General features: G+C 60.1%; 1 protein-coding gene across 2 annotated transcripts in view; it reads left to right on the forward strand.

Annotated features, from left to right (window-relative positions):
- The first annotated feature begins 5585 nt into the window (after positions 1–5585).
- MIDN (midnolin) overlaps positions 5586–13849 on the forward strand; it is a 28584-nt gene continuing 20320 nt past the window's right edge. Inside the window, exons 1-4 of one of the 2 annotated variants that reach the window (XM_074978534.1) lie at positions 5586–6182; positions 8608–8833; positions 10242–10329; positions 10629–10691. In XM_074978534.1, the coding sequence (XP_074834635.1) occupies positions 8616–8833; positions 10242–10329; positions 10629–10691 (369 nt within the window). In that variant the 5' untranslated portion in view covers positions 5586–6182; positions 8608–8615. Of the gene's footprint in view, positions 6183–8182; positions 8472–8607; positions 8834–10241; positions 10330–10628; positions 10692–13849 lie in introns of those variants that run through there. The other variant, XM_074978535.1, reaches the window with a different exon arrangement.

Here is a 13849-nt window from a genome sequence, read left to right on the forward strand (position 1 = left end):
GTGCTCAGGGCCCTTCTCAGCTACCCACTTCCCCTGCCACCTGGCCTGCCCCGCCTGCCATCTGTTCTCAGCCCACAGCCAGCGGATTCATTCTGACTTCATTTCCTGTCCCTCCCTGACCTCGGTTCACCTGCTGGCAGGCGGGCGGGCGGGCGGGGGGGACGCAGAGCCCAGGGACATGTCAGCTGGGGGACGAGGGCGGAATGCCCTGCCCGGGCACGGGAACTCTGCCTCCTGCACAGTCAGGGGCCATGAGACCTGTTGAGCCCCCTAATGCCCCTTGGCCAGGTGTCACTGGGCCATTAGGGACCCATGGCAGAGAGTGGAGGGACTGCCTGTTTGGGTGCTGGGAGCCAACTGGCCCCTTCCAGGGATGCCGATGGGTGCTGTGGCAGAGCTGGAACAGTGGGGTGGTTGTTCTGTCCCACCGGGGCTATTCCCCCCCCGCCCCCACCACTGGCAGGGCAGGCAAGGGGTCTGGGGTGGGATTTGAACGAGGGCAGCCAAGCAGAGCTCGCCAGCTTGTTACACATGGCAGGCGACTGCTCACCTGAGTCACGCTGGGCATTACAATGGGGCTGTTCCCCCGAGGGATTTCTCCCCACCGTGACTAAGGGGTTGGCAATGGGAACCAGCTGCCAGCATCTTCACAGGGCTCAGAGGGGGCAGGGGAGCGGGGTGGACTGGTGACAGTGGGACGGTCATTCCAGCCAGCGCTACACAGGCTGCTGTCACCTCGCTCCCGCCCCACCCCCCTCCCCAGCTGGGGACCCAGAGGTGAGCCCCTCCCCAACAGTCCCTCCCTCCAGCGAGCTGAACCTGGCTGGTGCGGAGCCACGGGAAAGACTCCCCATGATGTCGGGAGCTTGGGAAGAGGCCGGGGCTGGCTGCGGAACCAGGGCCGCCCTGCCAGGGGTGTGATGTGAGAGCCCCATGGAGCTTCCCCGGTCCCACCTTGAGGCTAGACTGAGACCAATCCCTTTGCACAGCAGCTGCATCGCCACCGCCCAGAAGCAGCTGCACCAAACCACGTGAAGCGACTTCAGTAGCAGGAGGGTTGGTTGGTTGGTTTTTTTTTGTTTTTTTTTTTGCAAACTAACCAACAGTTTTTCTTTTGCCCTGTTGTTTTTTGGGTCCGGCACCTCCCCACCACCTTTCCCGGGGTTCCTCCGTGGCCACCAGGATTAGACTTATCCTGTCTTATGGGCTCTTTTTGCAATGAAATCTCTGGTTCCCCACGCGCCCCCTGACTCTGGGAGCTGAGAATTAGACCAGCTCCAGGGCTAGAGAGGCAGTGAGGGATCAGCCAGGGTTTCACTCTTTCAATACCAAAGCACTTGGATGTGCTACCGTTGGAGGGCCTCTCCCCGACCCTGTGAGGGTGGGGATTCCAGCCCCCTCCCCAGGGACAGGGTACCCAGGAATCCCCTATAGATTTGGGGGTGTCAGAGAACCTCCCACTCTTAAAGCTAATGCAACTGAGGGCCTTTATGCCCAGAAAACCCTTTAAAAGACACTCCAGACTGGGGCGCTTGGAGAACCTTCTGAAAGCTGCTGCCCCAAACTGTGAGCCCAGCCCCCTTGATTGTGGCTAAGGCTGGGGGTGGGTCACATAATCCGCTTGCTTCATGTGGCCAGCACGCCACGAATGGGTGTAATCCACCCGCCAGGTCAGATAATCCGCTTGCAGTCAGCTTTTGTGCAGCCGCCAGCAGGATCCCTATAGGTGTTTGCTCAGCAGAGACAAGTATCAGAGAGGTCGCCCATGTTAGTCTGTATCTTTGAAAACACCTGGGGCACCTTATAGACGAACAGATATTTCTATAAGGTGCCCCAGGACTTCTTGTTGCTCAGCTGAGAAGCTCTCCTAACACTCCTTGGCCATGAGTAGTTTGCAAAATGCAATTCCCTGCCCCCGCCACCCGTCCCCAAGGCCTCTGAGGCTGCTTGGGCACATACGCCCCAGTCGGACATTATTCGTTAATGATTCCTGGGGCAACACAATCAACTGAACCCACAAAACCTGGGCCAGGCACGTCCTGCCCATAGGACGCTTGGGGTGGCCACTGCAGGCCCTGTGCTATGGGGGGGCTCCCCCACAGTGGCTGCTGCAATCATCCTACGGATGGGACCCATGGGGCCTAGAGCGGGCCAGGGGATTACTGGCGGGTCTGGGACAGGTGACTGCCAGGGTCGTTTGTCACTCATTGCAGGGGCCCGCCCTGCCCTCCTCTCCCAGCCCCCTGCGTTCCCTGTTGTGTGGGGGAGGGGGCTTTGGGCAAGAGGGCGGAGCAAGGGGCTTGGGGGAAGGGGTGGGACGGAGCAGGGTGGGGGTGGAGCCTGCAACAGGAGGCTGCCCTGGGCCCCACACCTGGAGCACTTGGGCGGGAAGCTGCAGGTCCCCTGCCCTGTGCCGCCCCCCACCAGACAGCCCAGCTAATGGGAATCCTGGATCCCCTCTGCCATCACCCCTGGGGGCTCTGGGCCTCTTGGATCAGGCTGCAGTCTCTGCTTTTTTTCCCTAAAGCCCCAGTGCCTGGAGTCATGGGAGAATCTCAGCTCCTAGTTAAAAAAAGAACGAGAAGAGCAAAACTTCCTCATCCTCGCAGAGACAAGCTGGCAAAGGCGGCAACCTCCAGAAGCACAAGGCCGGAGGAAGATTCCCAAAGCAAATACCACCCCCTCCCGGATGTCCTCCTAATTCTCCCTCACACTGAACTGCTAGACTTTGTCTAAGCCAAGCTTTTGTTAGGGCTCCCATACAGCGGTCCCTGTAAGCTGAATGCTTGGGCAGCTACACAGGATAGAGTCAGGTGCTATCCAGCTGGTTAACAGAGCACCCACGGCAAGTAGCCTGTGTTTCTATGGGTGATGCACATCCACACATGCCTTGGTGCACATCACAAAATTTATTCTGCATTTGGGTGGGGGGGGAATTAGAGGGAGCCCTGCTCCCAGGCCATGGGGCTTGGCAAAGTACAATGTATTCCAGTGGCCGAAGGTGTTAGTGGAAGGGAAGGGGTAATCTCCTACCCTTTTGGGGGCAGAGGGAAGTCCACACAAAGCCCAAAAGGGAGAGGAGTGTGAACGGGCCAGGTTTTCATCAGCAGTAAGCCTGCAGAAGCTTCCATTGGAAAGGATGGAGAATCCCCTCCCCCCACCGAGAACAATAGAAAATCTCCCCCTGCTTCCCTCTCTCCTGCAGAGAACAATGGAGGCGAGGGAAGGTCTGGGAAATCCAGCCCTTGGACAGCAGAGATGGGCATATGGGGAGAAACACATGGCCGTGGGAGAGCTCCAGCTCACCAGCCCTAGACACCCAGGAGCACTGAGCTTCCCCTCCCCCTGCCCTCCCAGTTTGCCCCTTGCACAGGGGGAAATCCAGAGAGTTTCTTGGGAGCCTCTGTGTGTGTGTGTGTGTGTGTGTGTGTGTGTGCACACATGGAGGGAATGGAGGGGCACTGGAGAGCCTCTGAGACAGGCATTAGAGGGGGACCTGTGTTAGTTTGTATCTGCAAAAACAGTCACAAGTCCTGCAGCACCTCACAGACTAACATCTGATGTCTTTGCCCACAAAAGCTCATGCTCCAATACATCTGGTAGTCGATAAGGTGTCACTGTACTTCTCGTTGTCTCCGAGACATCTGCATTGAGGATGGTGTGGCAGGGAAAATGCATTCTGCTCTCTCCAGCCCAGGCCTCCTTGCCCCTGCCTCCCGGTCAGGCTGCAGAGCTGGGACTGGGAGGGAGGGATCCTGTCCCTCACACTGTCCCAGCCTCCTTCTCTGCTTTCATGGGTCCTCTGCCCCCGCTGCCGGGCGTCCTTCAGACAGCACATTATGGTTTATTTAGAAGGGGCGGTGCATGGGGAGAGGAGAAAAGGAGCAGAACCCAGAGGCTGAGGTGGCAGGGAGCAGAGTCCAGCTGTAGCCTAGAGCCTATGCACTCCGACCCCTGGTACCTTTCCCAGATCCGCAGCAGAGCTTTGCAGGGCTGAAAAGCTCATCCCAGAAGTTGGTCTAATCAAAGCTATTCCCTCCAGCACCTAGTCTCTCTAAAACCCCGGGACCACTGTGGCTATAACAATGCTGCAAACAGCTGTCTCCTAAAATCCTTTCGCCAGGGCGCCACTTTTAAGGGCTGCACAAATGGATGCAGCAGGCCCACGCAAATAACCGCTGTGCTGCTCCAGGGAGAAAGGCGGCTTTCAGCCTCCTCTCTCCCGGGCAACGGGAGATCACTTTGCTGACAACTCCACTCTCCTACACCCAGGTCCCCGCATTTGCCACCACATGTAGGGAGCCCTGTATTAATGGGGCAGCAGGAGAGTCAAGGCTTTTTTCTTTTCTGCATTTCAATTAGGGCAGCATAAAGCCAGGCCAGTCAGTTTCACCTTGTTTCTAGTCAGCTTCACTTCCTGATTCACCTGCACTGGCAGGGTGATGCCACTTTCTTCTAGCATCTACCAGTCCGGGTGCCAGGCTCTTGGCCTTTATTAAAATAAAAATCACACATCCCTGGCCCTTATAGTGGCAGAGAGGTAGCCAGCCGAGTCTGTATTCTATCAAAACAAAATGGCAGTCCAGGAGCACTTTAAAGACTAACAGAATAATTTATTCGGTGGTGAGCTTCCCTGGGACAGACCCACTTCTTCAGACCTTATAGTTACAGAGGAAACTCTGCAGCATGAGAACTGAGCGTCACCCAGGTGGTGAGGTTTCATGAGGCCTATGAGAAGGGGTTTCTGCCGCAGTCGTTTCAAGGGGGGGGTTAGCCGTGAAATCAGACAGCACCCCTTTGCAGGTTAAGGCCCCGCACCGTTTCCCAGCTGATCAACGTGAAAAAGGGGATCCAGGGGATTAGGAAAATGACGCCTTACGTGGGAGATGAATGGGTGTGGAACCTGGGAAAGCGCCAGCTTCTCGCTGCTCCTAAAGCTGCAGTGGGTTTCATGCAACAGGGCACAGACGTAAGTCCGCACAGGTGAGTGCCTTTGAGCTGACCCAGGTTTGCTCTGGTGAGAGAAACCAAACCTAGAAACGTTTCGACGGGCCTCATAAAAAGAGTTTTTTTAAACCATTTGTTGCTGTCTGGCCTAGTGGAGCTGACTGTCTCTTCCAAGCTAGGATGAGAAACTGAAAGTGCTGTGGTAGCGGTTCTCCACCCCCGGGCAGCTCGCTGCCCAATCAGCTCACAATTACGGCCCAGCGTGAAGGCCATACAGGCAGCATAGCTGTTAATGAATTATGTGGCTGCAGCCCGTGTCCCCTCTAAGCTTGTCCATCCATGTGCGGAATAAATTGTATGTCCCGTGAGGCATGTGCAGAGGTGCACCACCAGTAGAAACACAAAATACCAGCTGCGGGCGCTCTGCTCATCAGCCAGGTGCCATCTGACTCTTTCCTGAGCTTACTGGGAATGCTGGAGGCTGCCCACAGGACACATACAGAGTGACCTGCCAGGCCCCTCCGTGATACCAGCTGACAAGATGGGCCCCTTTTAAAGCACTGGGCTAGCTCTGTGCTCTGCCTGGCACCCGTGCGACCGCGTCCCTGCTCCGTGCCTCAGTTTCCCCTCTGCGCAGCGGGGGTGGCGAGCCTTTATTCCTTCTCCTGTACAGCGCCGAGCACAGGGGCTGGGAGGCGCAGAGCTGCCCCGGGCCCTAGAGTTTCGATCCCAGCCCTAGCAGGGCTTTACTGGAAGGCGGAATAGGGAACCACAAAGGCAGAGGCAGCGGCGTGTGCGAGGCGGGTTATGAAAGAGTTACTGAAAGCCCAGCCTTTGCGGAGCAGGTGTTAATTGCGTCACCTAGCAGCTCGCTGCTGACTCGGCAGGGCTGGGAGGCGCTGCCAGGCCGGCTGATCCGCCTCCTCTCAGGCTCCACCCAGGCGACTGTGCGCGGGGCGGGGGGTGATAAAACTTCTCGAGCGCCTCCCAAAGAGTAAAGAAAAAGGCTGTCTCCCCCGGAGCCGGCTCCACCGCTCGAGAAGCAGGCTGGGACAGGAGCCGTCGGATTCTTTTTTCCCCTCCAGCCTCGCTGGCGACCGCGGACTCCGGAGTCACGCTGGGATTTACCTGCGTCGTGTGAACGCTCCGAGCCGGATTGGATCACGTGCTCGCGTTGGGATATAGTTTCTTTTGTTGCTCCGAGAGATCTCCGCGGGCAGGATCCGTCCGAGCTGGTAGGTGAGAGTCAGCGTTTGGCTGCCGCCCGCGAGGGACACGGGCTCCTCGCAGTCACCCCAGTCCCGGGGATCCCCCAAGGGCCGGAGCCCCCTTTTATCCGCGCCGCCCCCCACCCATTCCAGTCTCCCATCGATCAGACGCGGCAGAGTTTGGGGTGGGGGTTACCCTTTCCATACTAAGGGGCAAGGAAGTGTCGGGGTTCGTTGCGGGGGTTAATCTCCCCTCGCCAAGCTACGGCCCGCGGGGGGCAGGGGACACCCCCGACCTTAGCTGGCGGGCAGGAGATCTGAGCCCCCTCCCCCGGGAGGGGCTGCCCCCCTCGGTTGGATGGGACACCCAGAAAGAATTCCTCTCCGCTGCCAGGGCGGAGGGCGGGGTGAGCCGGTCAGTTCCCTCCGGGGGTGCTCCTTTCCGATCCCCTTTTTCAGGACTCCGCACCCGGCCTCGGATGCCGGATCGGGCCCCAAGCGATGCGCCTGCCCCTCCAGGCCATGGCGGGGGGGGGGGGGGCTGTGAACAAGCACCCCCCCCCCCCAGCTGGCAGCGGGGCTCACATTTGTATTTATTAGGGGGCGGGGGGGGCGGTAAGTGACTTCCGTCCCCATGGGCCCGTCTTTCGGGCCCCAGCAGAGGGCGCCCTTGGTTTGCTGTCTTATTGGGCTGCTGTTAATTACCTGCCCCCCCCCCCCCCCCCACCAGCACGGGCTGAAGCGGCGCTTCCAGTAAGCGCTTTAACCTCCCGGGTTCTCGGGGGCGGCGGTGGGGTGGGGGGAGGAAGGCAATAACCCGGCCCTTGTCCCCAGCGTGCCCTGAGGGCGGAATCCGCCCGCTGCGGATTGCATCCGAGCCTGGAGGTTGCTGCGGGCCTCATCCGCCTTTTGCAATAGGCTCTTTCCCCACGCAGCAACCCCGGGGGGGTGGGGGGGAAGCGCATCCTGGCTCTTTATTTGCTGCTCCGTGACCTGCGTTCACTCCGGCTTAGAGGGGAGCCGTTGTCAAGGGCCTGGCAGATCCTCGCCAGGCCTCCACCGCCGTGGGTGTTACACCCCCACCCGCTCCTGTAGCAGCCCGCCATTGTTTGGCACAGCCCTCCAGCCTGGGCTGGTGCGGCAGCGGCCACCTGCCTCAGTTTACCTCGGGGTGGGGGGGGTCGGCAAAGGATTTCCTCCCAGCTTAAGAAATGTAAATACCCCCCCTCCCCGCGCGCTCCTCCTTAGAACAATGGCTTTGCTGCGCCCGCTGTCTCCGTCATTCATCGCCTCTGCGGCGGACGGTTGCGGGCTGGCGGCGGCGGTGGCGCTTCGAAGCAGACCCAGGAAAGCGGGCTGCCCGCGCGGTAGTTTCTCGAAATGCCCCGGGGCAGGAGACCAGCCTCGGGAGCCGCCTGTAAATCTCCCATCACCCTCCTTTCTGCAGAGCCCTTTGTTGGGAGGCTGATATATTATGAATGGCTTTTTTTATCAAAGGGGGGGGCTCGCTTTGCAACCGTGGGTGGGTAGGTGGGGGGCGGCTCTTAGCCCGGCACCAGGCAACTCTCCGGTTTCCAGTAGGTCATGATCCGCCGGGCACAGGCGCAGGGGAAGAGTGGGGTGGCCGGGGGGCGGGGGGGGGAAGAGGCCCTGGGAGAGCGCTGGAAAGGAGTCGGAGTCAGCCTTCCACGTGGGGGAGCACCGGGCTGGCGGCGATTGGCCCCGCCTCGCCCGGCTCAACGTTCGGCGCGGCCGGATTGGCTGGCGCCCGCGCGAAGGCGTAAGAAGTGAATGAGGGGGGAATAAGCCCCGCCCCCTGTAGAACGTTGATACATTATAACTTTTTTTTCCTCCCCCCCCCCCTTCCCACTTCTGGGCGCCCCGGCGTGTGTGTGACTTTCACACCGGCGGAGCTCGCGGCGGCGGCGGCCGGGTCCAGCCCCGCCGGGGGGGAAGGCAGGAAGGGAAAAGGCCATTGCACCCCCCCCACCCCTCCCTCTCCAGCCCCTACCCCCCCCCACAACGGAGGCGCCCCCCCCCGCCTTTCACACACACACGCGCGTCTGCCGGCGAGACCCGCGTCCTCGGGGGGCCGCGGGGCGGGGGAGTCCCCGATGGGCGAGTGACTTGTGGGGCGCGTTGTGTGTATTTTTTTTAACGGAGGTTAAATCGGGCCAACCCCCCTTGTTCTTCGGGAAGAGCTGCGCCCCCCCCGGCCCCACTCACACCCCGCGGAAGAAGACCTGGAAAGTCCACCCGGATCCGGAGTGACTCTGGGATCCAACCGGAGCTGGGAAGGCGAATCCAGCCCGGCTGGTGTGTGTGTGTGTGTGTGTGTGTGTCTGCGCGCTGCACAACCGGCTGCTCTGCTCGTTCCTTTGTTCCCTTCCACTCCCTCCTCCTCCTCCTCCTCCCCCTGCCACACCAACCGCTGCTCCCTGCCCGCCCCCAGGTCACCGAATGGACCAGCAGCCCAGCGCCAGGAGCTGCAGCCGGGGTGCCCCAGCCTGCGAGGCTGTCTCCAACGAGCCCTCCATGAATCTGTACATCAACACCACCACCGGGACCCGTTATGAGCTCTCCGTCCCCCTGGAGGAGACGGTGGAGGGACTGAAGCGCCGGCTGTCGCAAAGGCTCAAAGTGCCCAAGGAGAGGCTGGCTCTCTTACATAAAGAAAGGTAGGTCGAGCCCCCCAACATCCCCCTTGCTAAGCCACCCCGGCCCAGCTCCCCAGTGTGTCTGCTGGGTGCCCCCCTCCCTGGCCCCCTGGGGGTCTGGAAAGAAATTGCAGTGCTTGCTGGGGGGACGGGACGGTATTTCTCCACCTCCCCAACTCAGCCCCATTTCTCAGCCTCCTGCACTGGGTAGGATGTGACCCCCCAGCCCTCCCGGGAGCTGCCTAAGGTGGCGGGGCTGAGCGGCCTCTGTTGGGAAGAATGGTTTATAGCTTGGGCTCCCCCCCCCCCCCAAGGGGGGGAAGCAGCTGTGCTATTGACTGTAGACCTAAAGTAAAGCCCCCCGCCCCCCCCGCCAAACTTTCCAGCACTGTCCAGGGCTCACTGCACACTGGTCCCCTTCCTGTGTGGCACAGCATTGCCTGCCCTTTGTTCGAAAGGTTGGGCCGAGGTGGGCCACCTCCTCCCCCTCCCCCCCTTCCCACCACTAATGCACATGAGGGCAGGGGGGAAAGCGGGGGGGGGGGGGGGGGGGAGTCCTTGCCAAGGCTGCAGAGGCCAGAGGTGAATGGTGGGTGGGCGGGGGTGTCTGGAGGTGGGACATTCCTTTGTTCAACCCCAGCCAGGTTAGCTGCAATGGAGCTGGCTGGGGGCTGAAGGGGGGGCTACTCTGCCCCTTTTCTTTGAGCCCCCTCCACTCTAGAGCAAGGAAGCTCCTTGACTGGGGGGGGTGGCTTTTGCTGACGGCTGGCCCCCTCCCTCTCTTGCCCCCAGTGTGGCTTGAGCAGCAGGATTGAGTGAACAACCCAGGGTGGAGGTGTGCGTAGGGGGATCTTATGCATCTGTCCTTACTTGGAAAAGGAGGGTGGGGGTCAGCCCCTCCTCCTTAGACGGGCCCCTGCCCCCTCCTCAGGACAGCTGAATCCTGCCTGCCCTTGGGGGAGCAGCTGCTTAGACACACAGCCAGGGCCTCCTTTTCTCCCCCAAGCAAACTGCCCAGGCCGGCCCAGTGAATAACATTGGCCCATGGCTGCCTGCCTGATGTCTGCAGTGCCCTTGTCCCCCAGTGTTTACCTGTTAAACCAGGGAGAGACACCCCCACACCGTGGGGCCCAGAGGGGGGAGGGGCCAGGGTCAGAATGAGACCCAGAAGGGGAAGAGACCTGGGCGGGGGGAGGGAGGGAGGGAGGTATCATGGGAACCCCATGGCTGAGCCTGCCCCCCCCCCCTTGCCCCAGAGGTGCGTCAGAGTCGGGGGAGCAATGGAGGAGCCCCAGAGGGCACCTGGGTGGGGGTCTAAAGCAAATCAGATCCCCGTTTCCTTCGACCTCCCCCTCCCCCCGCTGCACGTGCCTGTCCCTGGTTTCTGTCCGGGGGCGGCCTCACACTCGGTGTTGTTTCCTGTCTGCAGTCGCCTCAGTTCTGGGAAGCTGCAGGATTGGGGGGTCGTGGAAGGAAGCAAACTCACGCTGGTCCCCACGGTGGAAGCTGGCTTGATGGTAAATAGCCTTTTGGATTTCCTCCCTGCCCCGCCCCAGCTCCTCGGCGGCGAGCTGGAAGACGCAGCTTTCCCCTGCCACGGCCCTTTTGTGCAGAGGGGAGGTTGGCGTGGCACATGGCAGCTGTGTAGTTCATTGGTGGCTCTGCAGCTGGGTGTATAAATAGTGAAAGTGACATGCATTGCACCCCCCTGCTGTGCGTGCATGTACACACACACACACACACACACACACACACACACACACACACACACACACACACACGTATGCCCTTTTACTTATTTATTTTATCCTTTCAGTCTCAGGCCTCCAGACCAGAACAGTCAGTGATGCAGGCTCTGGAAAGCTTAACGGAAACTCAGGTGAGCAGCAGAAATAACACCCCCTACAGCAAAAGCTTTACTCCAGGTCAATGCACGGATCTATCAGCTCTGCCTCTTCCCCCACCCACACCCACAGCTTCCTGTCTGTCCTGAATTGCCAGAGGGGTCACCAAAGGGAAACCTGGAGGCCTGTGTCTGTGCTGAAGGGGTCAGGTGATCATTTTGTAATCGTGCTGTTTCTGGGCCCCTGCTGCGCAGCACAGACACAGACCCGTCCCTGGAGCATTTTGTGTAAATAGAGTGGGAGGGGAAACTGAGGCAAAGCATTCAAGCCAACGTCACCCAGCAGGCCAGGCTTCCTCTGCTAAGGCCCTGACCTAAGTGGGGATCTGGGATCCCCAGTCCCAATGCCATGAGTGTATATTGGGACTAACCACTAGGCTAGACTCCCAGGGCTGGAAGAGGGCCCATGAGTGCTGGCTCCTGGCTTCCATCCACTTTAACCGGTAGACCCCACTCCCCTCCTGGTGCTGGGATAGAACATCCGCCCCTTCCAGGGGTGGGGGAGGAGATAGGGTTAGGATTTGCATTTTCAAATTTACAGACACAAACGGGGCTTACAACCCAGCAGCTGCCTTGCTTGCTTGAGGGTGGAGTGTCTCTGGCTATTGTGTTGCAGAAGCACTTGGGGGTGGGGGGGAGTGTCAGGGGAGGGAGCGCGCACAGATGCAGCTTTGTGCTGGAGGTTTGTCCCTCTCGATTGGGAAAGGGGAGCCTCTCTTCTCCCAGGGCCTGAGCCGCCCATCAGCAAAACCAGACGCAGCAGCTTTGTCTGTCCCGAGGTCTGGAGCCTGGGAGGTGGGTAGGCAGTGATGCTGGGTTAGGATAACTGTGAGGTTATTGGGTGGCTGGCAGCCTGTGCTCCCAAAAGCGGGATGTTGCTAACAGGCCAAAGGGATGTGTTGTGTGGTTTCCTTTTTTCCCCTCTCTGCCCTGGCTTGTGCTTCAAGGAAACCCTCTCAGGGCTGGTGACCCTCTGGTGCGTGTCTGGGGAAGGCATGGGGGTGGCTGGGGGCGGGGGGGAGAAACGGACTGCAGCTGGGTGTAGAACTTGCCTCTTCACCTCCCTTTTACTTTAAAGTTGAGCGAGCTTCTGCTTCTTTGTTGTTGGTCTTAAAAATAAACTCTGGTGCGGCGCTAGCTGGGGAGGAAGGAGAGAGGAGTTGGGTGTTTTTTTTTTTTGTTTTGTTTTTTTTTTGAGTTCCTCCCTTTGCTTCTCAGCAACCGCCCCCAGCAAAAACAACGAGAAGTCCTGTGGCACCTGATAGACAGATTAATTGGAGTATAAGCTTTGCTTGGCACAGACCCACTTTGTCAGATGCATCCCCCCCACCCAGTGCTGTGCAAACATGCCAATGCCTGGCCCTGCTTGGTATCTTTAGAAGGGCTCTCCTGTAGGTGGAGAGAGGTGAGGGCAACTGCTTCCTGCTGCTGTTTGGGAAGGAGGCAGAGGGCACGGACCTCTCTCTGCCATGTGGCTCTTCCCACAAGCCACGTTGGCCTTGGAAAGCTTCATGCTGCAGGAGGTCTCCTCGCCGGAGACAACCTTGCTACCGTAGGGCGTGTTTCATGCCCTGCTTGCTGAACTGCAGAAAGGCCCCCCACCCCCTGCGGCTACACAGCACCTCCGCCCCTGTGCTCGGACGCAGCTGGTGGCAGTGAGCTGCCGGTTCTGGCAAAGGGGCAGCACCAGCGCCTCTCTGGCTTGGCACGGGGCCCTGGCGAGGCGCTGGAGGCTCTGCCGTTTGCTCGGGCAGAAGGCGAGCTGCCTTGGGGTTGCAGCCCCTCCGCTGGGCTCGGCACGTGGTCAGTCCTGGCCTCTTTGCCAGGTGGGGGTCGATTCGCAGACCAGGGGCTTGCTCTGAAGTTGATGGGCAGGGCGCACAGTTTGCATTCTGCGATGAGCTGGTAGTCTGGTGACAGCCTGGGCTGGGAACCTCTGAGCCGCCTGCCTGCACGGTACCTTTTTCAAGGCCTGGGAGGGGCAGAGGGCTGGACTTCTCTTGTGTCGGGCGCCGATTCCTGGCTGGGGCTTGCCACCTCATGCCCCGAGAGGGTGGGCAGGGGTAGAGCCAGCACAGCGGCTGGGGTGAGGTCTTCTGCGTGGCCCGTGTGCGTTGTCTCATCTTGAAAGCTTGTGTGTGCGCCCGGCCTACACGCTGGTGGGGCGTGGTGGCTGCTTTAGGGAAGCCGGGCGGGCGGGGGGAGGGCGGTTAGCTGGCTGACCTGCCTGGAGCAGAGCTGGTTTTGATTACCAGGCTTGTGTCTGCAGGATGGAGTGGGTGCATTCCAGGCCTTGCAGCAATGGGTTTATCCCTCCCTTGTGGTGGGTCGGTAGCAGACTGCCTAAATCTGGGAGCAGGGGGTGAGGCGGTAGCGCCTGAGAAGCACCAAATTGCAGAGCTGGAGGCTTCCTGCCTCCAGCCTGTGTCCCACAGGCCTGAAATGCAAAGTGCAGGTCCTTAGTCACCTCCCGCCCCCTTCCTCTCTCACAGAAGCCAGAAAAGGCCCCTCCGGCTGGGCCACTGGTCTCTTCCCTACTGCAGTGGAATGAGTGGGGAGTGGGGAGCTGTCCCCACCCCCACTCCCACTCCCATAGGTTTGTTGACAGGATCTCAGCCTCAGGAACCTTCTCTGAGCTCAGAGGAAGAGCCAGCACCTGGGGGCGGGGGACAGGAAACCACGCCTCTCATTCATGCTTCTCGCCTGGGTTCTGCCTGCGTCAGGCGTCTCTCTCTCGCCCGCCGATGATAGCAGGGAGATCAGCGCTGCTCTGACTTCCTCTGCCGGGGGTGGGGGGACGAAAGCGCCAGCTAAGCTTTCCCCTGGGTACCTTAAGGAAACGAGCAGGGGGCTGGTTTCCTGTGGCCCGGCTGATGTCCTGGTCCGTTTCCTGCCCAAACGGATTGCCGCGTTCAAGGGCTTGGGTGATGCTGAAGCGGGTCTCTGCCCCCAACAGCATATGCTCCAAAATCTCGGTTAGTCTCTGGGGTGCCCCAGGGCTTCTCGTTGTTTTGGTAGCTACGTGCCAACGCGTCGAGCCCTCTGATGCTTTGTCGGGGTAGCGCCCCCTTGTGAGTCTAGCAGCCTCGGCCACGCATCTGCCCTGCCCCACCTCGAAGTAGCTGGGGCCTTTG

The sequence above is a fragment of the Carettochelys insculpta genome, chromosome 27, assembly GCF_033958435.1.
Source record: "Carettochelys insculpta isolate YL-2023 chromosome 27, ASM3395843v1, whole genome shotgun sequence".
NCBI lineage: Eukaryota > Metazoa > Chordata > Testudines > Carettochelyidae > Carettochelys > Carettochelys insculpta.